This window comes from Oryctolagus cuniculus, chromosome 2, assembly GCF_051225735.1.
Source record: "Oryctolagus cuniculus isolate XC-2025 breed Fujian yellow rabbit chromosome 2, ASM5122573v1, whole genome shotgun sequence".
Lineage (NCBI taxonomy): Eukaryota > Metazoa > Chordata > Mammalia > Lagomorpha > Leporidae > Oryctolagus > Oryctolagus cuniculus.
The window spans coordinates 45263504-45285796 of NC_142868.1; the positions used below are offsets into that span (position 1 = coordinate 45263504).

General features: G+C 40.4%; 1 protein-coding gene across 39 annotated transcripts in view; it reads right to left on the bottom strand.

Annotated features, from left to right (window-relative positions):
- The window catches only part of HMBOX1 (homeobox containing 1), a 224176-nt gene that overhangs the window by 109045 nt on the left and 92838 nt on the right, over nt 1–22293 (bottom strand). For all 39 annotated transcript variants that reach the window (XR_011386240.2, XR_007918102.3, XR_011386241.1 and 36 more), the window contains 2 exons: nt 14664–15140; nt 5192–5277 (listed from right to left, as the gene is read on the bottom strand). Coding sequence is in view for 31 of the 39 variants with exons in the window: in XM_051842545.3 (XP_051698505.1) it covers nt 5192–5277; nt 14664–15140 (563 nt within the window). In the remaining 8 variants the exon portion in view is untranslated. The remainder of the gene's footprint in view (nt 1–5191; nt 5278–14663; nt 15141–22293) is intronic.

Sequence of the window (22293 nt, forward strand, 5' to 3'; positions counted from 1 at the left end):
ATTCTTAAATAGCCTATGAAAACATTTAACCCTGAAAGTGAACACAAAATACATGTGTTTTTTACTAAAGCAAAGGCTATACTTACTACCCCACCATTGTTAGTGAGAATTTAGAATCTTGGCCGACCTCTTCCAGAGGTAAAAATCCCCCTGTTGGAAGCAGCTGTGACTATGAAAGAAGCTACAAATAACATGCTGGGAATTCAGCAGGCACGGTTATTATATCCTGTTTATACTGTCATTTTTCCTATCAGTAGGATATTATTTATACAGACCCCACCCATGAACTTCTTGTTTATCTTATTATAGAAATCCTCCAAATCTATAAAAAGAAACTGTATTTGTTTCTGGAACAAGCGCATGTTTTATAATTTTGCACCTCACCACATTTTTTAATTTAGCATTTTCTTTTGTTATGCACAACTTGTTCTCATTTTTTTTTCAAGGTTGATTTATTTCACATACTAAGAGTTGAATTTAACTGACTTTAAAACCATCGGTTAAAGAATAAGATTCTAGAGCAGCATGTCCTAAACTGTATTTCGGGGTAGATTTCATCAAGTAAGTTTTCTGCTAAGATATACTTGACTAATTTGTTTAAAGACAGAAAAGTGTGGGGCTGGTGCCATGGCACAGTAGGTTAATCCTCTACCTGTGGTGCTGGCATCCCATACGGGTGCTGGTTCTAGTCCTGGTTGCCCCTCTTCCAATCCAGCTCTCTGCTATGGCCTAGGAAAGCAGTAGAAGATGGCCCAAGTGCTTGGGCCCAGGCACCCGCATGGGAGACCGGAAGAAGCACCTGGCTCCTGGCTTTGGATTGGCACAGCTCCGGCCATTGTGGCCATCTGGGGAGTAAATCAACAGAAGGAAAACCTTTCTCTCTGTCTCTCCCTCTCACTGTCTGTAATTCTACCTCTCAAATAAATTAATAAAATCTTAAAAAAAAAAGTATACCTATAACTGACCAGGTATGCCTACGACCTGGTGTCCTAGGGAGTAAGCTCTGAGTGACTAGAAGTCTCATTTCCCAGCCCATGCTGTCCTAGATAGACCAATTATGAGAGCCAGGCTTTACTCATATTCTCAATATTTCCTAGTTGGCTCTCTTCTCTGCAAAAAGAAGCACTGCCCCAAGTTTACCTTGAGATCAGGATAAACTAAGTGAAAAACAGGACACTAATAACTCACAAGAAACAGAGAACTCAATAAATTGCACAAGAGGACAATGAATCAATCTGGTTATCAGTCACCCTCATTCTCCTACCAGATATAGGTAAATGAAATAGAGAAAAGAAAAATGCAAGTTTTTCTTTTCATGTTTTTAAAGATTTATTTATTTTAAAGGCAGAATAACAAAGAGAGGGAGAGACAGAAAAACATGTTCCATCTGTTCCACAAATGGCTGTAATAGCTGGGCTTGGGTAGGTTGAAGCCAGGAACTCAACCATGTCTCCTACATGCAGGGATCCAAGTAACTGGAACATCTTCTGCTGCTTTCCTAGCATATCAGCTGGGAGCTGGCTCAGAAGTGGAGCAACTGGGACTCAAACCTGTGCTCCAATACAAAATGTAGCATTGCAGGTAGAGGCTTAACTTGCTGCACCACAACATCAACCCAATTCAAGTTTCTTAATGGCAAAAAAGCATGCAGCATAAGTGGAGAAAATAAATATTTCTCTGGAGAAGTCAAAGTAGGCAATTTTTCACAGGTATAGTTTATATAAGCATCACCGATACTCTCTTTACACAAGGGAATTAGGTAAAAATGAACTGTTCAGAGTTCATGTATAATGTCAGAGTATTAAACTGAGAGGTGGTGAATTAATTTCAGGGACAAAAAACCAGATACCTAATGGGCTCAAAGAAGTCAAAGAAGTCAAACAGAGAGATGGTGAGTAATAGCTCAGATAATCTTGATAAGTAAAAACTGCTAAGACTGAGATGAGGAGGTGAAAGGCATCTCAGGTACAACGAAGAAGCAGCCAAATGAGCAGCATGTAGAAATGCCAAGTAGCTGAATTCAGTTTGGGTTATATTGAAAAGACAGCAATAAAAAGGGCAGGTTGGTATCACATTATATGAACTTTCATTTTTTAGATAATGGTGAACCACCAAATACATCTGATCAAGGGTGATAAACTTGACTTTAGGGGAGAAATAAAGAAGAGGAAAAACAAGGTTGGGTAAAGTTGAAATGGGGAAAAAAGTTCTTAACATTACCAAAATCTCATAATTAGGGTAACAAAGGGAAGTTTATGTGGTAAAACAGATGAGAAATGTGTAAATATTGCTTTGAAAACTTTCAAAAACAAGAGATGGCACAGTACTAAGTGAGGCAATGTCAAACAGTGCTGATTCACTGAAGTTAATATCATGGCGGTGTACCAGTCTCATAGAATAGTAGTTTTCAAATATAAATCCCTTGAGGATCTGTTTAATGTAAATTCTGTTTTACCAGGTTTAGGGTGGTACTTTGTATTTTTACATTTCTAACAAGCTCCCAGGTGATGTCAGTTCTGCTGTTCTATTAACTATATTTTGAATAGCATGATGTAAAGACATATCTTCTAGCTTCTCTTTGCAAAACAGCAATATCTGATAAATCATGTTGCATCTAATGCTTTTACATATGCCTAAGAAATGCTTTTTAAAGTGCTTTTATTTTGATTTGAATGGATAGGTTTAAAGCTACTATTTTGGAAGTATAAGATGATTGAGGGTATTCAACGTTGTCAGAAATCAACTTTGTAATTCTGTTCCATAACACTACAATTTTGTCTTCTTTTTTAAGGCGGGCAAACTAGAAGATTCTGTTGCTTCTAGTCAAGGGAGATAGAGTAAAATATCAAAGACAATACTTCATCTTTTCATTGGACACCAGTGCATTTCTTTTCTTTTCTTTCTTTTTTTTTTTTGACAGGCAGAGTGGACAGTGAGAGAGAGAGACAGAGAGAAAGGTCTTCCTTTGCCGTTGGTTCACCCTCCAATGGCCGCCGCGGCTGGCTTGCTGCGGCCGGCGCACCGCGCCTTTCCAAAGGCAGGAGCCAGGTGCTTCTCTTGGTATCCCATGGGGTGCAGGGCCCAAGCACTTGGACCATCCTCCACTGCACTCCCTGGCCACAGCAGAGAACTGGCCTGGAAGTGGGGCAACTGGGACAGAATCCGGTGCCCCAACCGGTAATAGAGGAGGATTAGCCTACTGAGCTGCGGCACCAGCCTACCAGTGCATTTCATTAAAAGCTGCTTAATTAGTCTTTACATTGCCTTAAGTACTGTTACTTAGTCCTTGAAGATAAAGGCAAAGAATTTATTTTAAATATTCTATTGGCAAACACCTAAAGACTCAAACAATTAAATAAGGGCAGGCATTGTGGTGCAGCTGGTTGAGCCCCCAGTTAGGATGCCTATATCCCATAGCAGAGTGACAGGTCAAGACCCAGCTGCTCTGATTCCAATCTAGATCTACACTGATTCGCTGGGAAGTAGATGACGGCTCAGATACTTCAGTTTCTGCTACCCATGTGTGAGACTGCCATGGAATTCCTGGCTCCTGGCTTCAGTGTGGCCCAGTACCAGCTATTTTGGCCATTTGAGAACTGAATCGGCAGATCAATCTTTCTCCTACTCTCTGTTTGAAACAAACAAATCTTGACAACAACAAAAACCCAACAACAATGCATATACTTTCCTTTAGTTTAAAACTTCTATATGAAAGAGCATCTCTTTAATTAAAATCTTTTACCATGAACAGAGAAATCATTTACTAAAAAATTACTACTGTAATATATAACACACATGAATTATAAAAAAACTGGCCAAATCTTAAAGACATGAAGATGAAAATGAGATGAAAATTAGGACTTCGGAAATATGAAGTTTCATTTTTCACCAAATTATAACCTTTTAGGTATAAGCTTCAGTATATATCAATGTCTTTAGAGCAGAAATACCTTAAAATATAGCAAAGTACAGCTGAGGATCAGATCCAAGTTTTTTTTTTTTTTTTTTTAAGATTTACTTATTTATGTATTTGAAAGGCAGAGCAACAGAGTGAGCTTCTATCTGCTGATTCATTCCCCAAATGGCCACAGAGGCTGGAGTTGGGCCAGGTCAAAGCCAGGAGACAGGAACCCCATCCTTTCTCCCACATGGATGGCAGGGGCTAATAAGCACTTGGGCTATCATCAGCTGCTTTCCCAGGCACAGTAGCAGGGAGCTGGATTAGAAGTAGAGCAGCTGGAACTCGATTCAGCATTGATGTGTGGTGTCTGGGTTGCAAGGAGCAGCTTAACATGCTGTACCATAATGATGAGCCCAGATTCAATATTTCATTATAGATGTAAGAAAACTAAAGCACACAAGCTGAAATGCCCAAAGTCACAGAGGCTACTAGTAGCATGCTAAAACGAAAATGGGGAGATAAGTTAATTTTTATATCTACCAATGTACAAAGCATAACCATGTGTATAGTAACTACTAACGTAGTTAAAGGGTTTCTGATTCCCCTAATGACTAAAGTACAGTAAAGTTTTAGGGTCTTAATAATCATTAAGATTGAAGAAAGGAAGACCACACACCAACAATGAAAAGACATGTTACCCGCCAAACTTAATAGCCTCATAAAAATGGAATTTGAATAGAGAATGGCACATATACACCACATACTAGGGATGACCTTGGAGAAGGCAGGGAGAGGATGGTTATCCCAGAAGACAATGGTATCTATTATCTTCTCATTAATGGGTTGAGGAAAGCTTTCACATTGAGAAAAGTAGCTAAAAAAACAGTCTTATTTACCCTCAGGAATCATTTTTAAACTGGGAAAATTAGGAATTGGGTTGAAGGACTTGTTAAGCTTTCAAAAATATAAAATGTAGATAGCAGTTGGATGTGCATGTGTCATAAACTCTGCTAGAATTAGAAGAGAAATAGAGAAATCCTTTTTTAGTCATAAAATTGGGAATTCTGTTCATAAAACAAATGCTATAAAACTTACTAGCACAAGCTAAAAAAAAAATTGGAGAAGTTCCACGATATTGGAGACAATGGGTTTTAAATCACAGGCATACATTATTATGCTTAAGTTGACAGGTCTGTACTGCAATGCAGATACGCAAGCAACATTCCAATATCTGCACCAGAACACAGAGATTAGACATGATTCCAGAATAAAGGGCTTTTCAGCTCTTACCTGTTACCTGTGCAACAACTGCTTGGGAAATCCTCCGATTGGCAAGAAAGGCTTTGATTTCCTCTTTTATCACACTGCTGTCCCTCCTAACAAAAACAGAAGACCAACAATGTAGGTTGAAAGTAGAAATCCTCATCTTTGCTAAAAGAAAGGTGAATCAGAGAAGCGGGGAGAATACAGAAAGTAAGGATATACACACACAAAAAAGCAAACAGATCAAACTTGTTTGAAAATATGAAATTATAACAAATTAAGAACATCAAATATTCAAGACCTAAAACATGACACGATCAGACATGTTAGTGAATGCCACAGTAGATATAAGTCTTATACTAGAGGATGGTTAATTGCATGGTGTGTATAATTCATATCAGGAACAAGGCTGTCACACGGTATATCAAAGTTTCACTACTGAGGAATGAGTGTATCTTACACAAACATAAATCCTAGCAAAATAAAAAGCAACAACAATAAAAATTACTCATGAGTATATTGTGGGTTTATGTGTAAACTACACAACTGCATAAATAATGTTCATTTTAAAACCTTAAAAATGGTTACGGGAATTCAGCTTCATTCTTACAACTACAAAAATTCTAGTTATTTTCAGAAAGTCTTTGCTCTTTAACTTGCCTTTTTTCTGTATAAAAAAATTAAGGTGGGAATGGATTGAATATTAAATCTTATTAAAGAGGCATTTATTCATTTCCTATTATAATAAACAGAATACTAAATAATGAAAAGTATATACATTCTGTGTTCTTGGATTACATATTAGAGATCTCATTTTTCCTCCACTAAAATGCTTGTCACAAATTTTTTTATTTAAAAACTCAGCGAATTCTCAAAATGAAAATGAATGGCAAGACTGTGCTTCCCCACCATAATACACAGGATGCTGAAACAAAAATTAAACTTAAATCCTTAAACCTAAGCAATTTCTCTGAATGTGTTTTTTCTTCAGAAGGGATTACATAAGTATAGCACTCAAAGTAATACACAACAGTGGTAACTTATTATCTAATGCAGGGGGTCAGCAAATTATGGGCCATAGGCTAAATCTGGGTGCATTTGTTTTTTGTACAACATATGAGCTAAGAATCATTTTCACAGATGGACATCTATAATCAATTTGATGACAGAGAAGGCCAACATTGAAAAAAATTAAGCAAAACATTATCTTCCTCCCGGTTTTTTCCATTCTTATTAGTAGGCTATATTTAAAAAATTATACTCAATCATTATTCTTCTATATTGAATTTTGTCAGAAATAATTTGTGGCCTTTTTCTCCTTCATAAGTATTTAAACTGTATCCTCATTTTTCCTTTTGGCTACGAAGTCAAAAATATTATCTAACATTTTATAAAGCCCTGATCTAATAGGATCATAAAACTTAAAAATTATTTTGTAAATGAAACACAAACTACAGGGGCTAAAGTCTCTTGAGATAATTTGGAGAAACTATTTTTTTTAAAAAGATTTACTTTTTTTATTTGAAAGACAGAGTTACAGAGAGAGGTAGAGACAGAGAGAGAGGTCATCTATCAGCTGGTTCACTCTCCAGATGGCCACAACGGCTGGAGCTGAGCCCATCCGAAGCCAGGAGCCAGGAGCTTCTTCCAGGTCTCCCATGCTTTTGCGGAGGCCCATGTACTTGGGCCATCATCCTCCGCTTTCCCAGGCCATGGCAGAGAGCTGGACTGGAAGAGGAGCAGCCGGGACCAGAACGGACGCCCACATGGGATGCCAGCATCCCAGGCCAGGGAATTAACCTGCTGCGCCACATCCCTGTCCCTGGAGAAACTATTCTATCCAAAACAATCAGTTAACATTTTAATATAAAACACGAATTTATAGAACAGGAATTCTAGCCCCTTGATAAGAAGTTACACAGTAACTCATAGAATGGCAGATGTCCTAAATAGCACTCTGGCCTCAGAAACAGCCCTTAAGGCATTCGGATATGGCTGAAGAGCCCATGAGAGTATTTTAGGCATGCAAAGCCAAGACACCCTGAAAAAAAAAAAAAAAAAAAAGGAAGATCGCTGCGAGTGAGATCCCAGTGGAAAGAATGGGGCCATCAAAGAAGGAGGTACCTTTCTCTGAAGGGAGGAGAGAACTTCTACTTTGACTATGACCCTGTCGGAATAAGATCGAAGTCGGCGAACTCAAAAGGCTTCCATAGCCTTGGCAACTCATGACTAGAGCCTAGGGAGATTACTGATGCCATAAATAAGAGTGTCAAATTGTTAAGTCAACAACAGGAGTCACTGTCACTGTGTACTTACTTCTCATGTGGGATCTGTCCTTAGTGTGTTGTCCAATGTGAAGTAATGCTATAACTAGTACTGAAACAGTATTTTACACTTTGTGTTTCTGTGTGGGTGCAAACTGATGAAATCTTTACTTAATATATACTGAACTGATCTTCTGTATATAAAGATAATTGAAAATGAATCTTGATGTGAATGGAATGGGAGAGGGAGCGGGACATGGGAGGGATGTGAGTGGGAGGGAAATTATGGGGGGGGGGGGAAGCCATTGTAATCCATTAACTGTACTTTGAAAATTTATATTTACTGAATAAAAAATTAAAAAAAAAAGAAGTTACACATGTTGTTGGTTGATCTCCATGTTCCCTTTTGGAAATTCTCAAAAAGAGCATTAAGGTGATGGTGATGACAGCTTCCAATCTGTAGCTCTAAAATATACTCTTGATTATGGATTGGAACTCTGAATCAAAAAGAGTTTTAAAGGAAGAAAATGAAGAATCAAGCTGCCTATTGCAATATTTAAAAAATTCTTCCTAATCTAGATTCTGAGGTAGAAACTAGCTAGACTCTTTCCAAAACACTTGTCTGTATATTAATAATCAGTCCACTAAGTGATAACTCTAGCAGTATCCATTTCATAGGCTTGCTAAATATTGAATAAAACAATCAAATCATCATTTGGCTTATGATACAACTACCAAATTGCTCTGAAAAAAGTTCAATGAAATATTTCATTTCACAATATAGAATGACCTAGGAAATAAAACTAAGGACTCTTATGGGGGAAAATGATAAAATGTCATTTTCTTGACTACTGATTTAAACTGGATTTTAAATCAGTCTATTTTAAATCAAATTCACCTAGAGTAGACATTAAATCATACAGAAGAGACAAAACTCAATTATTCCAATTGGGAATATCCAGTTTGTGAATTATTCAAAGCCTTGCAGTATATTATCAAAGACTGAAAAAAGCAGAAGGAAACCCAAAAGCTACAAAACAGAAGTAACTCACATATCCTCTCATGGACCACATTTTTAGAGATTTTGCAAGTATCTAATTATACATAATGAGCTAAGAAATTAAAAACTCTTTACTGATTTTCCAGAAAGAAATTTTCTTGAAAGAAAAATATAAAATGTTGGCCGGCGCCGGGGCTCACTTGGCTAGTCCTCCACCTGTGGCACCGGCACACCGGGTTCTAGTCCGGGTTGGGGCACCAGATTCTGTCTCAGTTGCTCCTCTTCTAGTCCAGCTCTCTGCTGTGGCCCAGGAAGGCAGTGGAAGATGGCCCAGGTCCTTGGGCCCTGCACCCATGTGGGAGACCAGGAGGAAGCACCTGGCTCCTGGCTTTGGATAGACACAGTGTGCCGGCTGCAACACACTTGCCGTGGCGGCCATTTGGGGGGTGAACCAACAGAAAAGGAAGACCTTTCTCTCTGTCTCTCTCTCTCTCTCACTGTCTAACTCTGCCTGTCCTATATATATATATATATATACACACACATATATATATGATGTGAAAGGTAACTGTATGCATGAACAAGAACATTTTAAAAAGCTGGAGCCTGGTATATCATCTGGTAAAATGAGAATATTAATACTTCCCCCTTCACAAGTTGTATGCTATCAAATGTGCATACATATGTGTGATATATTTGATTCTTCAATACAAAATTTTTTTTGAAATTGTAAAAGCACTACATAAGCCGGCACCATGGCTCACTAGGCTAATCCTCTGCCTTGCAGCGCCGGCACACTGGGTTCTAGTCCTGGTCGGGGCGCTGGATTCTGTCCCGGTTGCCCCTCTTCCAGGCCAGCTCTCTGCTGTGGCCAGGGAGTGCAGTGGAGGATGGCCCAAGTGCTTGGGCTTTGCACCCCATGGGAGACCAGGAGAAGTACCTGGCTCCTGCCTTCGGATCAGCGCGGTGCGCTGGCTGTAGCAAGCCAGCCGCGGCAGCCATTGGAGGGTGAACCAACGGCAAAAGGAAGACCTTTCTCTCTGTCTCTCTCTCTCACTGTCCACTTTGCCTGTCCAAGAAAAAAAAAAAAAGCACTACATAAACATCATTTTATAAAACCTAAGAAATTATCCCAGGAAAAGAACAAATGATCACTATAACCATGTGAGATTGAAGTAAACATCTGTAGCAGACCCTTTACGTATCATGGAAAGAACTCTATAAAAGTCAAGTTAGGCACAAGCAGTGAATTGCTATTTAATTGGTTTTACTAGGTACTTTCAAAATAGTAAAAGCATTAAATTTTGTGTCCTGTGGGTGATTCCACAAGGCTGCCTGTCTAGCCCCTGCAGTTAGCCTAACTGCTGGCAGGTGGCAGGAGCCCCAGTCATATTTCTCTCCACCCCTGCCTTCTGCTAATCAGGTAAACTGCTCCAGGGTGTGGTCCAGGCCCACCTGGAAAGCTATCCTAGCTACATGATCTTCAAGCTGATTGCAAAGGTATATTGGCACCAGTGTTGGTTCTGTCCTATAGTATTGGTGTTGCCTTGAATTAGTTACACCCCTTCTACCTGCCCTTTAAATATACATGGTGGTGAATACAGACAGACATGTTCAATGAAGCCTGTCCATGGTGCTTCTTATGGGAAGGACACTGTTGCCCTACTCTCCCCGACAGTGTGGCTTTGCAAGACAAGCCATAGTGTCCAATTCTTTTACATATTTCAGAGTTCAGTCATAGTAGGCTAGGGTTTGCTCGTTAACTTTAACATATTCTCCTTCATCTCCCCTCATTCATCTTTCTTTAACTGCTTGCCTCTCATACATTCTTCATTGTACCTGTGAAACCACCAGTTTGTTAGTGTGAAAACTTGATTTACTCCAAATCTAATTCTCTCACCTCCTTCTCCTTCCTTCCTCTCTTCATCTGAAATTTGATGTACTCCATAAAAAGAATTACCCTTCCTTCTCTTACCCCATAATCCCTACCCTAAGACTTTTATTCCTCAGTTATTATCGAATTAAAGTCAGGAGTAGACTGCTCTTTTCTTTGATTTCATGGCTTACCTCCAAGATAAGCTACCACTTGATCTGTACCTAACCATTCGTCTATTTAATTTCTTCCTAAATTTTCAAGTCATGAACATGCTAGATTCATCTGAGTGATTTCCACAGTAAAATGAAATTCTTCTTCTCCACTTTCTGCTTCCATCACTCATATAACTTGCTAAACTTATCAACTGTTACCAGTAGACCTTTCTTAATATCTGGATGAATCCAACAGTATGGTACTTTGGGTAGTTCCCTTTCTTCTAGATGCAATTAACTGTCAGCTATTCAGAGTTATTCCTGATCATCACAACTGAAAAAAGATCTCTTCTTCCATGTCTAATTTTAGCAAATTATACTACTCCCATGCTAACGTATTACAGGCCATTCTGATATTATAGTTGTTCCTAATATTGTCTTATCTTTCCTACCAGCCTGTAAAGTTCTTTAGCACAAAGATTAGATTGTGGTTTATTCACCTCAGGGTTTGCATAAAATAGAGCTCCATTTATTCAAGAGAATGAAGAAATCTGTGACAGGACAACAAAGATTATAAAATGGAAAACCTGATCTAGATAATCTTAAAAATAGCTTTAAATTCTTATTCTTAAATATGTGTAAGCTTCTCAAATAAGAATGTAAAAGAGTTATTTGCGGCAGTTCAAAAAATTGCTTTGATGGGGCTGGCATTGTGGCATAGTAGATTAAGCCGCCGCCCGCAGTGTCAACCTCCTATATGGGTTCAAGTCCTGGCTGCTCCACTTCCTTTTTTTTTTTTTGACAGGCAGAGTTAGACAGTAAGAGAGAGAGAGAGACAGAGAGAAAGGTCTTTCTTACGTTGGTTCACCCCCCAAAAGGCCGCTACGGCTGGCGCGCTGTGCCGATCCGAAGCCAGGAGCCAGGTGCTTCCTCCTGGTCTCCCATGCGGGTGCAGGGCCTAAGCACTTGGGCCATCCTCCACTGCCTTCCTGGGCCACAGCAGAGAGCTGGACCGGAAGAGGAGCAACCGGGACAAAACCGGCGCCCCAACTGGGACTAGAACCTGGGGTACCGGCGCCACAGGCAGAGGATTAACCTAGTGAGCCACGGCGCCGTCCTGCTCCACTTCTGATCCAGCTCCCTGCTAACGTGCCTGGCAAAGCAGCAGAGGATAGTCCAAGTACTTGGGTTTCTGCACCACATGGAGACCCAGAAGAAGCTCTAGGCTCTAGGCTTCAGCCTGGCCCAATCCTGGACATTGAGGCCATTTGGAGAACAAACAAATGGATGGAAGATCTCTCCGTCTTTCCCTTTCTCTCGTGGCTCTGCTTTTCAAATAAAATGAATCTTTTAAAAAAAGATGAATGGATTAAAAAACAAAATCTATTTGCTGCCTACAATAAACACATCTCACCAACAAAGATACATGCAGACTGAAAGTGAAAGAATGAAAAAAATATTCCACACTAACAGAAACAAAGTGCTGCTGCAGCCATCCTATCATCAGACAAAATAGATTGTAACATAAAAACTGTTACAAGAGACAAAGAATGGCACTATGTAATGATTAAGGGATCAACTCAATAGGAAGATGTGAAAATAATATAAACACACATGCACCTAATTATAGGTCACCTGGCTATTTAAAAGAAATGTTAATGGATCTAAAGAGAGAAATAGACTCCAACACAATAGTAATGGGGGATTTCAATATGCTGCTTTCAGCAATGGACAGATCAACCAGAGAGAAAATCAACAAGGAAACAACAGAGTTAACTGACATTATAGACTAAATGGACCGAACAGATATCTACAGAAGTTTTCACCCTACAGTGGCAGAATACATACTCTTCTTGCCAGTGCATGGAACCTTCTCTAGGACAGACCACATGCTGGGCCACAAAGCAAGTCTCAGCAAACTCAAAAAAATCAAAATCGTATCATGCATCTTCTCAGACCACAATAGAATGAAACTGGACATCAACAACTCAAGAATCTCTAGGGGGCCGGCGCCGCAGCTCACTTGGTTAATCCTCCACCTGTGGCGCTGGCAACCCATATGGGCGCCGGGTTCTAGTCCCAGTTGCTCCTCTTCCAAGTCCCGCTCTCTGCTGCAGTGCGGGAAGGCAGTGGAGGATGGCCCAAGTGCTTAGGCCCTGCACCTGCATGGCAGACCAGGAGGAAACACCTGGCTCCTGGCTTCGGATCGGCACAGCGCGCCGGCCGTAGCGGCCACTTGGGTAGTAAATCAACGGAAGGAAGACCTTTCTCTCTCTGTCTCTCTTTGTCTATAACTCTACCTGTCAAATAATAAATAAATAAATAAATTTTAAAAAAAAGAGAATCTCTAGAACATATACAAACACATGGAGATTGAACAACATGCTCCTGAATGAACACTGGTTCACAGAAGAAAAAAAAAATTCTGGAAACAATGAAAAAGGAAAGGTAACAACAGATGTTACAGAAATAAAAAGAATCACAAGAAATTACTATAAAATTACTACACAGTAAGCAAAGTTGTAGATTGTGGAAGCATAACAATGGAAAAAACATGGTTGTTGCCCTCAGTGTCCCATGTCCAGTGTGTAGCCTTTTTCTAATTACCTCCGTTGAAAGTGGACTCCTTTTCTCAGTGATTAAAACTCACAATCTTACATGTATCTTGTAACAGATAACGTGTGTGTGAGTGTGTGTGTATTTGCCTCTATTGTCAAAATTTGAACTTTAGATTCTTAGGGGCAAAAACCATGTCCTTTTGTCTTCCTAAAAGAGTTTTCATATTATGAGTACTCAAATTATTTTCTTGATTGGAATGTTGGCAGGAAAAATTAAAAATGGACATACTCTGTATCACGAAAAAATTATCCCTCAGAAAATGTACTTAAGGATTATAATGTGCATGTTAGAAATCAGCTCTTACAGCCATAAAGAGAGATTAACCTTTAATAAACAGAATAGAAAAGGTTTATCAAGGGGCTGGCACTGTGGTGCAGTGGGTTAAAGCCCTGGCCTGCAGCCCTGACATCCCATTTGGGAGCCAGTATCTCATATGGATGCCAGTTCAAGTCCTGGTTGCTCCGTTTCTGACTCAGCTCCCTGCTAACTGTGCCTAGGAAAGCAGCGGGGAATGGTCCAAGTCCAAGAAGAACCTCCTGGCTCCTGGCTTCAGATCAGGTCAGCTCAGCTCTGGCCGCTGTAGCTATTAGGGGAGTGAACCAGCAGATGGAAGATGTCTACCTTTCTGTAACTCTTTCAAACAAAGGAAAATAAACCTTTTTTTTTTTTTTTAAAGGGCTTATCAGCTAGCAAAGAGAAAGAGATGAAGTAGAGAAAATCTGAAATAAAAACATAAAATTTTGGGTCTGGCCTATGGCGGAGCAGGTAAAGCCGCTGCCTGCAGTGCCGGCATCCCAAATGGGCGCTGATTCAGGTCCCATCTGCTCCTCTTCCTATCCAGTTCTCTGCTATGGCCTGGGAAAGCAGTGGAGGATGGCCCAACTCCTTGGGCCCCTGTACCCATGTAAGAGACCTGAAAGAAGCTCCTGGCTCCTGGCTTCGAATTTTCTCAGCTCTGGCTGCTGCAGCCAATTGGGGAGTGAACCAGCAGATAGAAGACCTCTCTCCCTCCCTCCCTCTCTCCCACCCTCCATCTCTCTCTCTCTCTAGCTCTCCTTCTCTGACTTTCAAATAAATAAATAAATCTCTAAAATGAAAACACAAAATTTTGACCGGTGCCATGGCTCACTTGGTTAATCCTCTGCCTGTGGCACCGGCACCCTGGGTTCTAGTTCCGGTTGGGGCGCCGGGTACTAGTCCCAGTTGCTCCTCTTCCAGTCAAGCTCTCTGCTGTGGCCTGGGAGGGCAACGGAGGATGACCCAGGGCTTGGGTCCCTGCACCTGCATGGGAGACCGGGAGGAAGCACCCAGCTCCTGACTTTGGATCGGCGCAGCGCTGGCCGTAGCAGCCATTAGGGGAGTGAACCAACAGAAGGAACACCTTTCTCTCTGTCTCTCTCTCACTGTCTATAACTCTACCTATCAAAAAAAACCCACAAAATTTTAAGAAATATTTTTCATCTCAAAAGAAGGGCAGGAAAAAAAAATCAGAAGTCTTACAGCTAAGTAACTTAAATATAGCTTATTATTTAACAACAATTTAAGAACACAGACATTTTTAGGGGTCTCAACAAGCAAAGTAACTTACCTCATTAACTCCTCTACTTTATCATCTACATCTAAGTCCTCTTCTGAGGCTTCAAAACTGTATGACCTCTGACCCATGCTGTTTGCATGGTAGCGAGTTGGTGACATCTTTCCATTGGATGTGGACAATCGCTCATTATTTTCCCTCCCATTTTGATTGGTAGTACAAGGCTGAGGGGAGGTATCATAACTGTTGCTGGGTGAAGGGGACATTCCCGAATGCTGAGTCTGTGTGGAAGCTGTAGCTGTAGAAGAAGATGCCGGAACATTGTTGGTACTGTTCCCGTATGTACTTCCTCCATAGCTGGACCTTCTTCCAAACTTGTCACTATGCTCTTGATCAAGACGGTCTAAAGTTTCCAAAGCATGGAGAATTTCATGTTTAGTCATCCCAGTACGCCGAAGGCGCTGAAGCAGATCTATCTGCTCTATGGTAAATCTGGGTTCATCTGTATAGTGAGACATGGTTTCCAGCAAACTAAAAAAAAAAAAAAAAAGAAAGAAAAATAAGTATCTTTATCGACAATATTTATCAAGGCATATGTCATTATGAAGAATGCAGTATTTCTACATTAACTTGTTTTCTTTTCTACATCTACTTCTTAATTAAAAGCAGCAAAACATGGGGCCAGAGTTGTATGTTATAGTGAAGCAGGTAAAGCTGCCACCTGTGACACCAGCAACCCATATGGACACCGGTTCATGTCCCAGCTGCTCTATTTCCAAACCAGCTCCCTGTTTATGCCCTGGGAAAAGCAGCAGAAGACGGCCCAACTGCTTGGGCTCCTGCCACCCACATGGGAGACCCAGAAGAAGCTCCTGACTCCTGTTCTGGCTGTAGTAGCCATCTGTGGAGTGAACCAACAGATGGAAGATCTCTCTCTGCCCCCCCACCAACCCTCTCTCTTTGACTTTCAAATAAATAAATCAATATTTTTAAAAAACAAGTTGTAAAGGGCCAGTGCTGGGATACAGTGGGCTGAGGCCCCAGTTTGCAGGGCTGGCATTCCATATGGGCGCCAGTATGACTCCTGGCTGCTCCATTTCCGATCCAACCCCCTGCTAGTGCACCTGGGAAAACAGCGGAGGATGGCCCAAGTCCTTGGGCCTGTGCACCCATATGGGAAAACTAGAAGAAGCTCCTGGCTTTGGATTGGCTCAGCTCTAGCCACTGTGGCAATTTGGGAAATGAAGCAGTGGATAAAAGACACCCCCCCCTCTCTCTTTCTCTAACTCTGTCTTTCAAATAAGTGAAATAAAGCTTTAAAAATAAAATAGTAAGATATGTCCCACATCAGAATGTTTTTGCCATGGCAAATGGATTGTTACAGGTATTGAGTTGATTAGCAGGTGAAAACTAAAAATAACAAAACTCATTTTTTTCTTTTTTTTTTTTTTTATATTTCTTTATTTTACTTGAAAGTCAGAGTTACACAGAGAGAGAAGAAAGGCAGAGAGAGAGAGGTCTTCCATCTGCTGGTTCACTCCCCGATTGGCCTCAATGGCCGGAGCTGCACTGATCTGAAGCCAGGAGTCTTGTCCGGGTCTCCCACGCAGGTGCAGGGGCCCAGGTACTTGGGCCATCTTCTTCCGCTTCCCCAGGACATAGCAGAGAGCTGGATAGGAAGTGGAGTAGCCAGGACTCAAACCAGCACCCATATGGGATGCTGGCACTGTAGGCAGTGGCATCACCCGCTAGGCCAAAGTGCTGGCCCCAAAACTCAATTTCATATGGCATACAATATACATTTTCCTCAATTCTGGTAAGCATTCTGAAAAAATTTTAGTTACGACAATAATACCAAACAATAGATGTAGATTAAGTACATATAGATCATTAAGCCCAGGCTATGTGATAACTAACAGGTCTTTGTTTTTTCCATTTTCAATATGTTATTTTTCATTAGAGTATTAATGAAAAGTTGCTGACCAAATATCTGCAAAGTAAAACTGAGAACTCTATGTATAACTTCACTTAGTGAAAACAAATGATTTGCTAAGCAAATACTTATAAGCAGTAAAATTATTTAAGTGGAAAATAAAAGAGGTTTATAAAAAAACTTATTAAGTACGATTCATCCACTACTTAGCAATTTCATCAGTTTTTCATTTCTGTAATGCATTCTCTCTTAATCCTGAAAAATGGATCTTCTACGGTAGCAGCCAAACCAAGCCATTTATTTTTCTTAAGAAATTGCTTCTATGTTTTCTCTACTTAAGACAAGATATTGCAGCACACCAGAAAATATTTTCTTAGAGTGAGTAACAAACATATTAAGAGTTGTCAAATATAAAAATTCTCACTAGTTGAATTTTCTATGAAATCTGATTTTTTTTTATATTAAAGATATTTGAAAGTGGTAATCTCTTCTATTTTAATTTTTATTGTTCTAGCACCAAACAGGATGGATGGCATGCAGTAGCCTGTTAATAAGTTTGCTGATGGAGCACATGTCAAGGAATTTTCTATTCCTTTACAGGTAACTGTCAATTTGGGGCCAGTTCCTATAAGCTATTGCAGACCTCATTGTCCACTGTCTCTTTAGCCCTCTTCAGGGGGTGGGAAATGTCTGGCCCACAGGTTGTATAAGGCTTGGGAAATCATTTGTTCTGGCCCTGCCAAGGAAACGGCAGGAGAAACTCAAAGTTCAGTAATTTCTGTAATTACTATAATTACAGTAAATCTATAGCAGGCTAATTTTTAGGTTCATGATTTTATATGGCCCATGAATGATACTGTAAATATCCAATTGACCCCTTGGCAGAAAAAAAAGATTCCTTATGCTTATATACTGTACTAAAAATTTACTGAACCTTCACTTCTAGGGAAGAACTTGATAAAGAGTTTCTTAAAATGTAATCTCATCTAATTCTAATAGCAACCCTCTGTGGTAGCTATTATTTATTTTATTTCATTTCATATTGATAGGTAGATGAACTGCTAAAGAAATATAGGCTCAGGGGCCGGCACTGTGGCTCAATAGGCTAATCCTCCGCCTTGCGGCGCCGGCACCCTGGGTTCTAGTCCCGGTTGGGGCGCCGGATTCTGTCCCAGTTGCCCCTCTTCCAGGCCAGCTCTCTGCTGTGGCCCGAGAGGGCAGTGGAGGATGGCCCAAATGCTTAGGCCCTGCACTCGCATGGGAGACCAGGGAGCACCTGGCTCCTGGCTTCGGATCAGCGCGGTGCGCTGGCCACAGCAGCCATTGGAGGGTGAACCAACAGAAAAGGAAGACCTTTCTCTCTCTCTCTTACTGTCCACTCTGCCTGTCAAAACAAAACAAAACAAAACAAAACAAAACAAAACAAAAAAAACACAAAAAACAAAAAACACCATAGGCTCAGAATAGTTATGTCCTTGCAAAAAGTCTAAGAAATAGAAAAAAAGATTTAAGCCTAGATTTTATTGACTCCTAAAGCTTACATCATTCTGCTTTCCAATATTGTGGGAATTACTGGAATCATGAGATCTGGACATAGGCTGTTATATTCCTTTAAAGGAGTTTCCAGTTAATATAATTTAGTTGAAACAACTGGTAGTAGTAACATCTTTGTTCCATCTAGATTTTATATTTACTTATTAGGTACAAAAGGATTTGGGCTTTATTTCATTCGAAACAGAGAGTTAGGTGTCCAAAATGTTTTAATGAATAATGTATTGCTTCTCCTTTGATATGAAAAGTCATTTTTTTTAAAGATTTTAGTTATTTGAAAGACAGAGTTACAGAGAGAAATAGAGACAGAGAGAGAGGTCCTCCATCCACTGGTTCACTCCTCAGATGGCCACAACGGCCAGAGCTGTGCCAATCCTAAGTCAGGAGCCAGGAGCGTCCTCTGGGTCCCCGACGTGGGTGCAGGGGCCCAAGGACTTGGGCCATCCTCCACTGCTATCCCAGGCCATAGCAGAGAGCTGGATTGGAAGAGAAGCAGCTGGAACTAGAACCGGCTCCCATATAAGATGCCTGCACTTCAGGCCAGGGCTTTAACCCACTGTGCCACAGCACCGGCCCCGAAAACTCTTTTATAATATGCAAAATTTCCATATGAACCTGTTATCTACCTTTCGATTCTCTTTTCTATTCTACTAATTGGTTTGTCTTTCAAATCCTTTTAAAACTTAGTTGGCAGGGGATGTGCTGTAGCATAGTAGGTTGCGGCCTTTGCCTGTGGCACTGGCATCCCATATGGGCACTGGTTCATGTCCCTACAGCTCCTCCTCTGATCCAGCTCTCTGCTATATCCTGGGAAGGCAGTGGAAGAAGGTTTAGATGCTTGGGCCCCTGCACCCACATGAGAGACCCAGAAGAAGTTCCTGGCTCCTGGCTTCAGATTGGTCCATCTCCAGCCACTGAGGCCATTTGGGGAGTGAACCAGAGTATGGAAGACCTTTCTCTCTATCTGTCCCTCGGTCTGTCTGTAAATCTGCCTCTCAAATAAATAAAAATCTTTAAAAAGAAAAACTTAGTTGGCAGAAATATAGAATTTTATGTGAAATCTCACTAGCTTTAAAAACCGATTCTCTAAAAACAAAACAAAAAACATTTTGAGGACTCAAACTAATATGTAGGTCCATAGGCTACAATATTTATCCTACACCTATGTGTATTATGGTCTGCATTTTTTCAAATGTTCAATTATGACAAACTACCTACCTATTATATATGATAAATGAAAGATTTATTTTCATGATTACTAGACTCTTCATTGCTTTGGTTCTCTCTTTCCTAAATTTTATAATGAAAAATTTTATTAACAGAGAAAAAATTTACAGTGAATACTCATCCATATACTAACAACTTAGATTTTTATCATTCACTTTTTATGACATACTATCACATAGAAAGAAAGGGTCTCAGAAAGTCCAAGTAAACTGTGTATTATCTTTTAAATATATTTTCCCACAAACTTTTTGAGTTCCTGCATATCTATCCATTCTCTTTTCCAACCATTCCTAATTTATCACACTATTTGGAAGAATTTCAAAATCAGTTACAAACATCTGACACTTCTCCCTAAAAGCTTCAGTATGCATATATTAACTGGTGCTGCTCAATATTCACTCAGCTTTTTTTCTTTATGGAGGCAAAATTGGCATAACAGAAAGTGTACAAACCTCATGATTACCATTCTAAGGGTGTTGATAAATACAAACACTTTTGAAATTCAAATCCGCATTGAACATACAGAATATCTTCATCAAAGGCCAGCATTGTGTAGTGGGTTAAGTCACTACTTATAATGCTGACATCCCATGAGTGCCAGTTTGTGTCCCAGATGCTCCACTTCTAATCTAGCTCCCTGCTAATGTGCCTGGGAAAAGCAGAAGATGGCCCAAGTGCTTGGGTCCATATACTCATCTGGGAAACCTAGATGAAGCTCTTGGCTCCAGGCTTTCGCCTGGCCCAGACCAGGTCATTAGGGCAGTGAGCCAATGGATTGAAGATTTCTGTCTCCCTTTCTCTCTGTAACTCTACCTTTAAGTAAAATAAATCTTAACAAATGTCTCCCTCCTGAGAGACACTGTTAGAAAAACAAACAAAAAAAGAATATCACCCATCAACTCAGGAAGTTGCCTTAGACACCTTCTTCATCAATTTCTATCCCCTTCCCTCAGAAGCAATCACTGTTCAGATTACGTTTCCTACCACATATTTATACAACTTTATATGTACTCTCTACTTATTCTTTTGTATAAAGCTTCTTTCACTAAGCTCAAATTTTTTTGAAATTCACTTCTTGTTATAGCAGTTTGTTCCTTTTTATTGCCAAGTAGTGTTTCATTCTAGAACTAGACCACAGGTTTGTTTATCCTTTCTACTGATAGACACTTCTATTATTTCTAATTATCGGCTATTTTAAATGCCTTTGCTTATTACATTAGTACTCTACTAAATCTTTTGGTAGTTTTCTCCCAAACAGCATGAAGGTGTACATTTGTGAATAAATAGAATCAAAAGGTAAGTTTATTTTGGTGCAAAAATTTTGAAATCCATGTATACGAGGGGTCTGCAAAAAGTTCAAAATGTAAACTATGAAAAACGTGTCCATGGACTTCTTATCTTTATGTATAATCACCCACTCAGAAGAAAAGAGAAAACTTTTGACCAGGGGGACTAATTTCTTTTCTTTCCTGAACAATTTCACAAGATCTATTCACCCTACATAACACAGATGATCTATTTTAAGATGTTATATAGTTGGGGCCAGCGCTATGGCGCAGCAGGTTAACACCCTGGCCTGAAATGCCAGCATCCCATATAGGCACTGGATATAGTCCCGGCTGCTCCTCTTTCGATCCAGCTCTCTGCTGTGGCCTGGGAAAGCAGTAAAATATGGCCCAAGTGCTTGGGCCCTTGCTCCCATGTGGGAGACCCGGAGGAAGCTCCTGGCTCCTGGCTTTGGATAGGCACAGCTCCGGCTGTTGTGGCCATCTGGGGAGTGAACCAGCAGATGGAAGACCTCTCTCTCTTTGTCTCTACCTCTCTTTGTAACTCCGTCTTTCAAATAAATAAAATAAATCTTAAAGAAGAAAAGATGTTCGCCGGCACCGCGGCTTACTAGGCTAATCCTCCGCCTTGCGGCGCCAGCACACCGGGTTCTAGTCCCGGTCGGGGTGCCGGATTCTGTCCCGGTTGCCCCTCTTCCAGGCCAGCTCTCTGCTATGGCCAGGGAGTGCAGTGGAGGATGGCCCAAGTGCTTAGGCCCTGCACACGCATGGGAGACCAGGAGAAGCACCTGGCTCCTGGCTTCAGATCAGCACAATGCGCCGGCCATAGCGTGCCGGCCGCGGCGGCCATTGGAGGTTGAACCAACGGCAAAAAGGAAGACCTTTCTCTCTGTCTCTCTCTCTCACTGCCACTCTGCCTGTAAAAAAAAAAAAAAAAAAAAGATGTTATATAGTCTTGGAAGAGTTCTATGTCTTAACCTAGGTGACTTAAATTATACAGCTACATTCACTTTGGAAATTCAACAAGTTGGTCAATGTTGGTCTGTGGACTTCAGTAGGATACTTGTATTATACTTCAGTGAAAAATTTACTGAAAAAGCTATGTGAGCATCTTTCTAATGGCTTATAAGAGACACTGAACAATTTAGCTTCTGTTTGTCTATTCTATAATGCACACCCTGGCAGTTTGCAGGTAATGGATTAAGTACTTGGGTCTTTGGGCTTTGGCCTGGTCCAGTCCCAGCTGTTACAAGTATTTGAGGAGTAAACCAGTCGAGGACAGATCTGTTTCTGTCATTCTCTCAAACAAATTGTTTTAAAATTAGAATAATATTAAGGGAAATAATTGTCAGAACTAAAGATTTCACAGTATATGAAACAATGTAATATTTTCAGATTCCTTGACTATTGGAAACCACTTTTATTCTAAAAGTCATAAAAGGAGGAACAGTAGCTATGTGTTGTTTTGTCTGCCTAGAATGTTTCATAGTTTTTTGAGGTTGTCACTCACAGTATTCCAATTTCTCGTCAATGAAATGGGCATACAAGGAAGCCATGCCTTTCTCTCCTTAACACACTCTGGTTGCATCAAGGGGGAGATAGAGTATCACTGTCAGTGTGCTCAGTTACAGGGAGATGTTAGTCTGACAAATTTCTCATTATGCTGAAGAGGCCAGTTTGTGGGAAA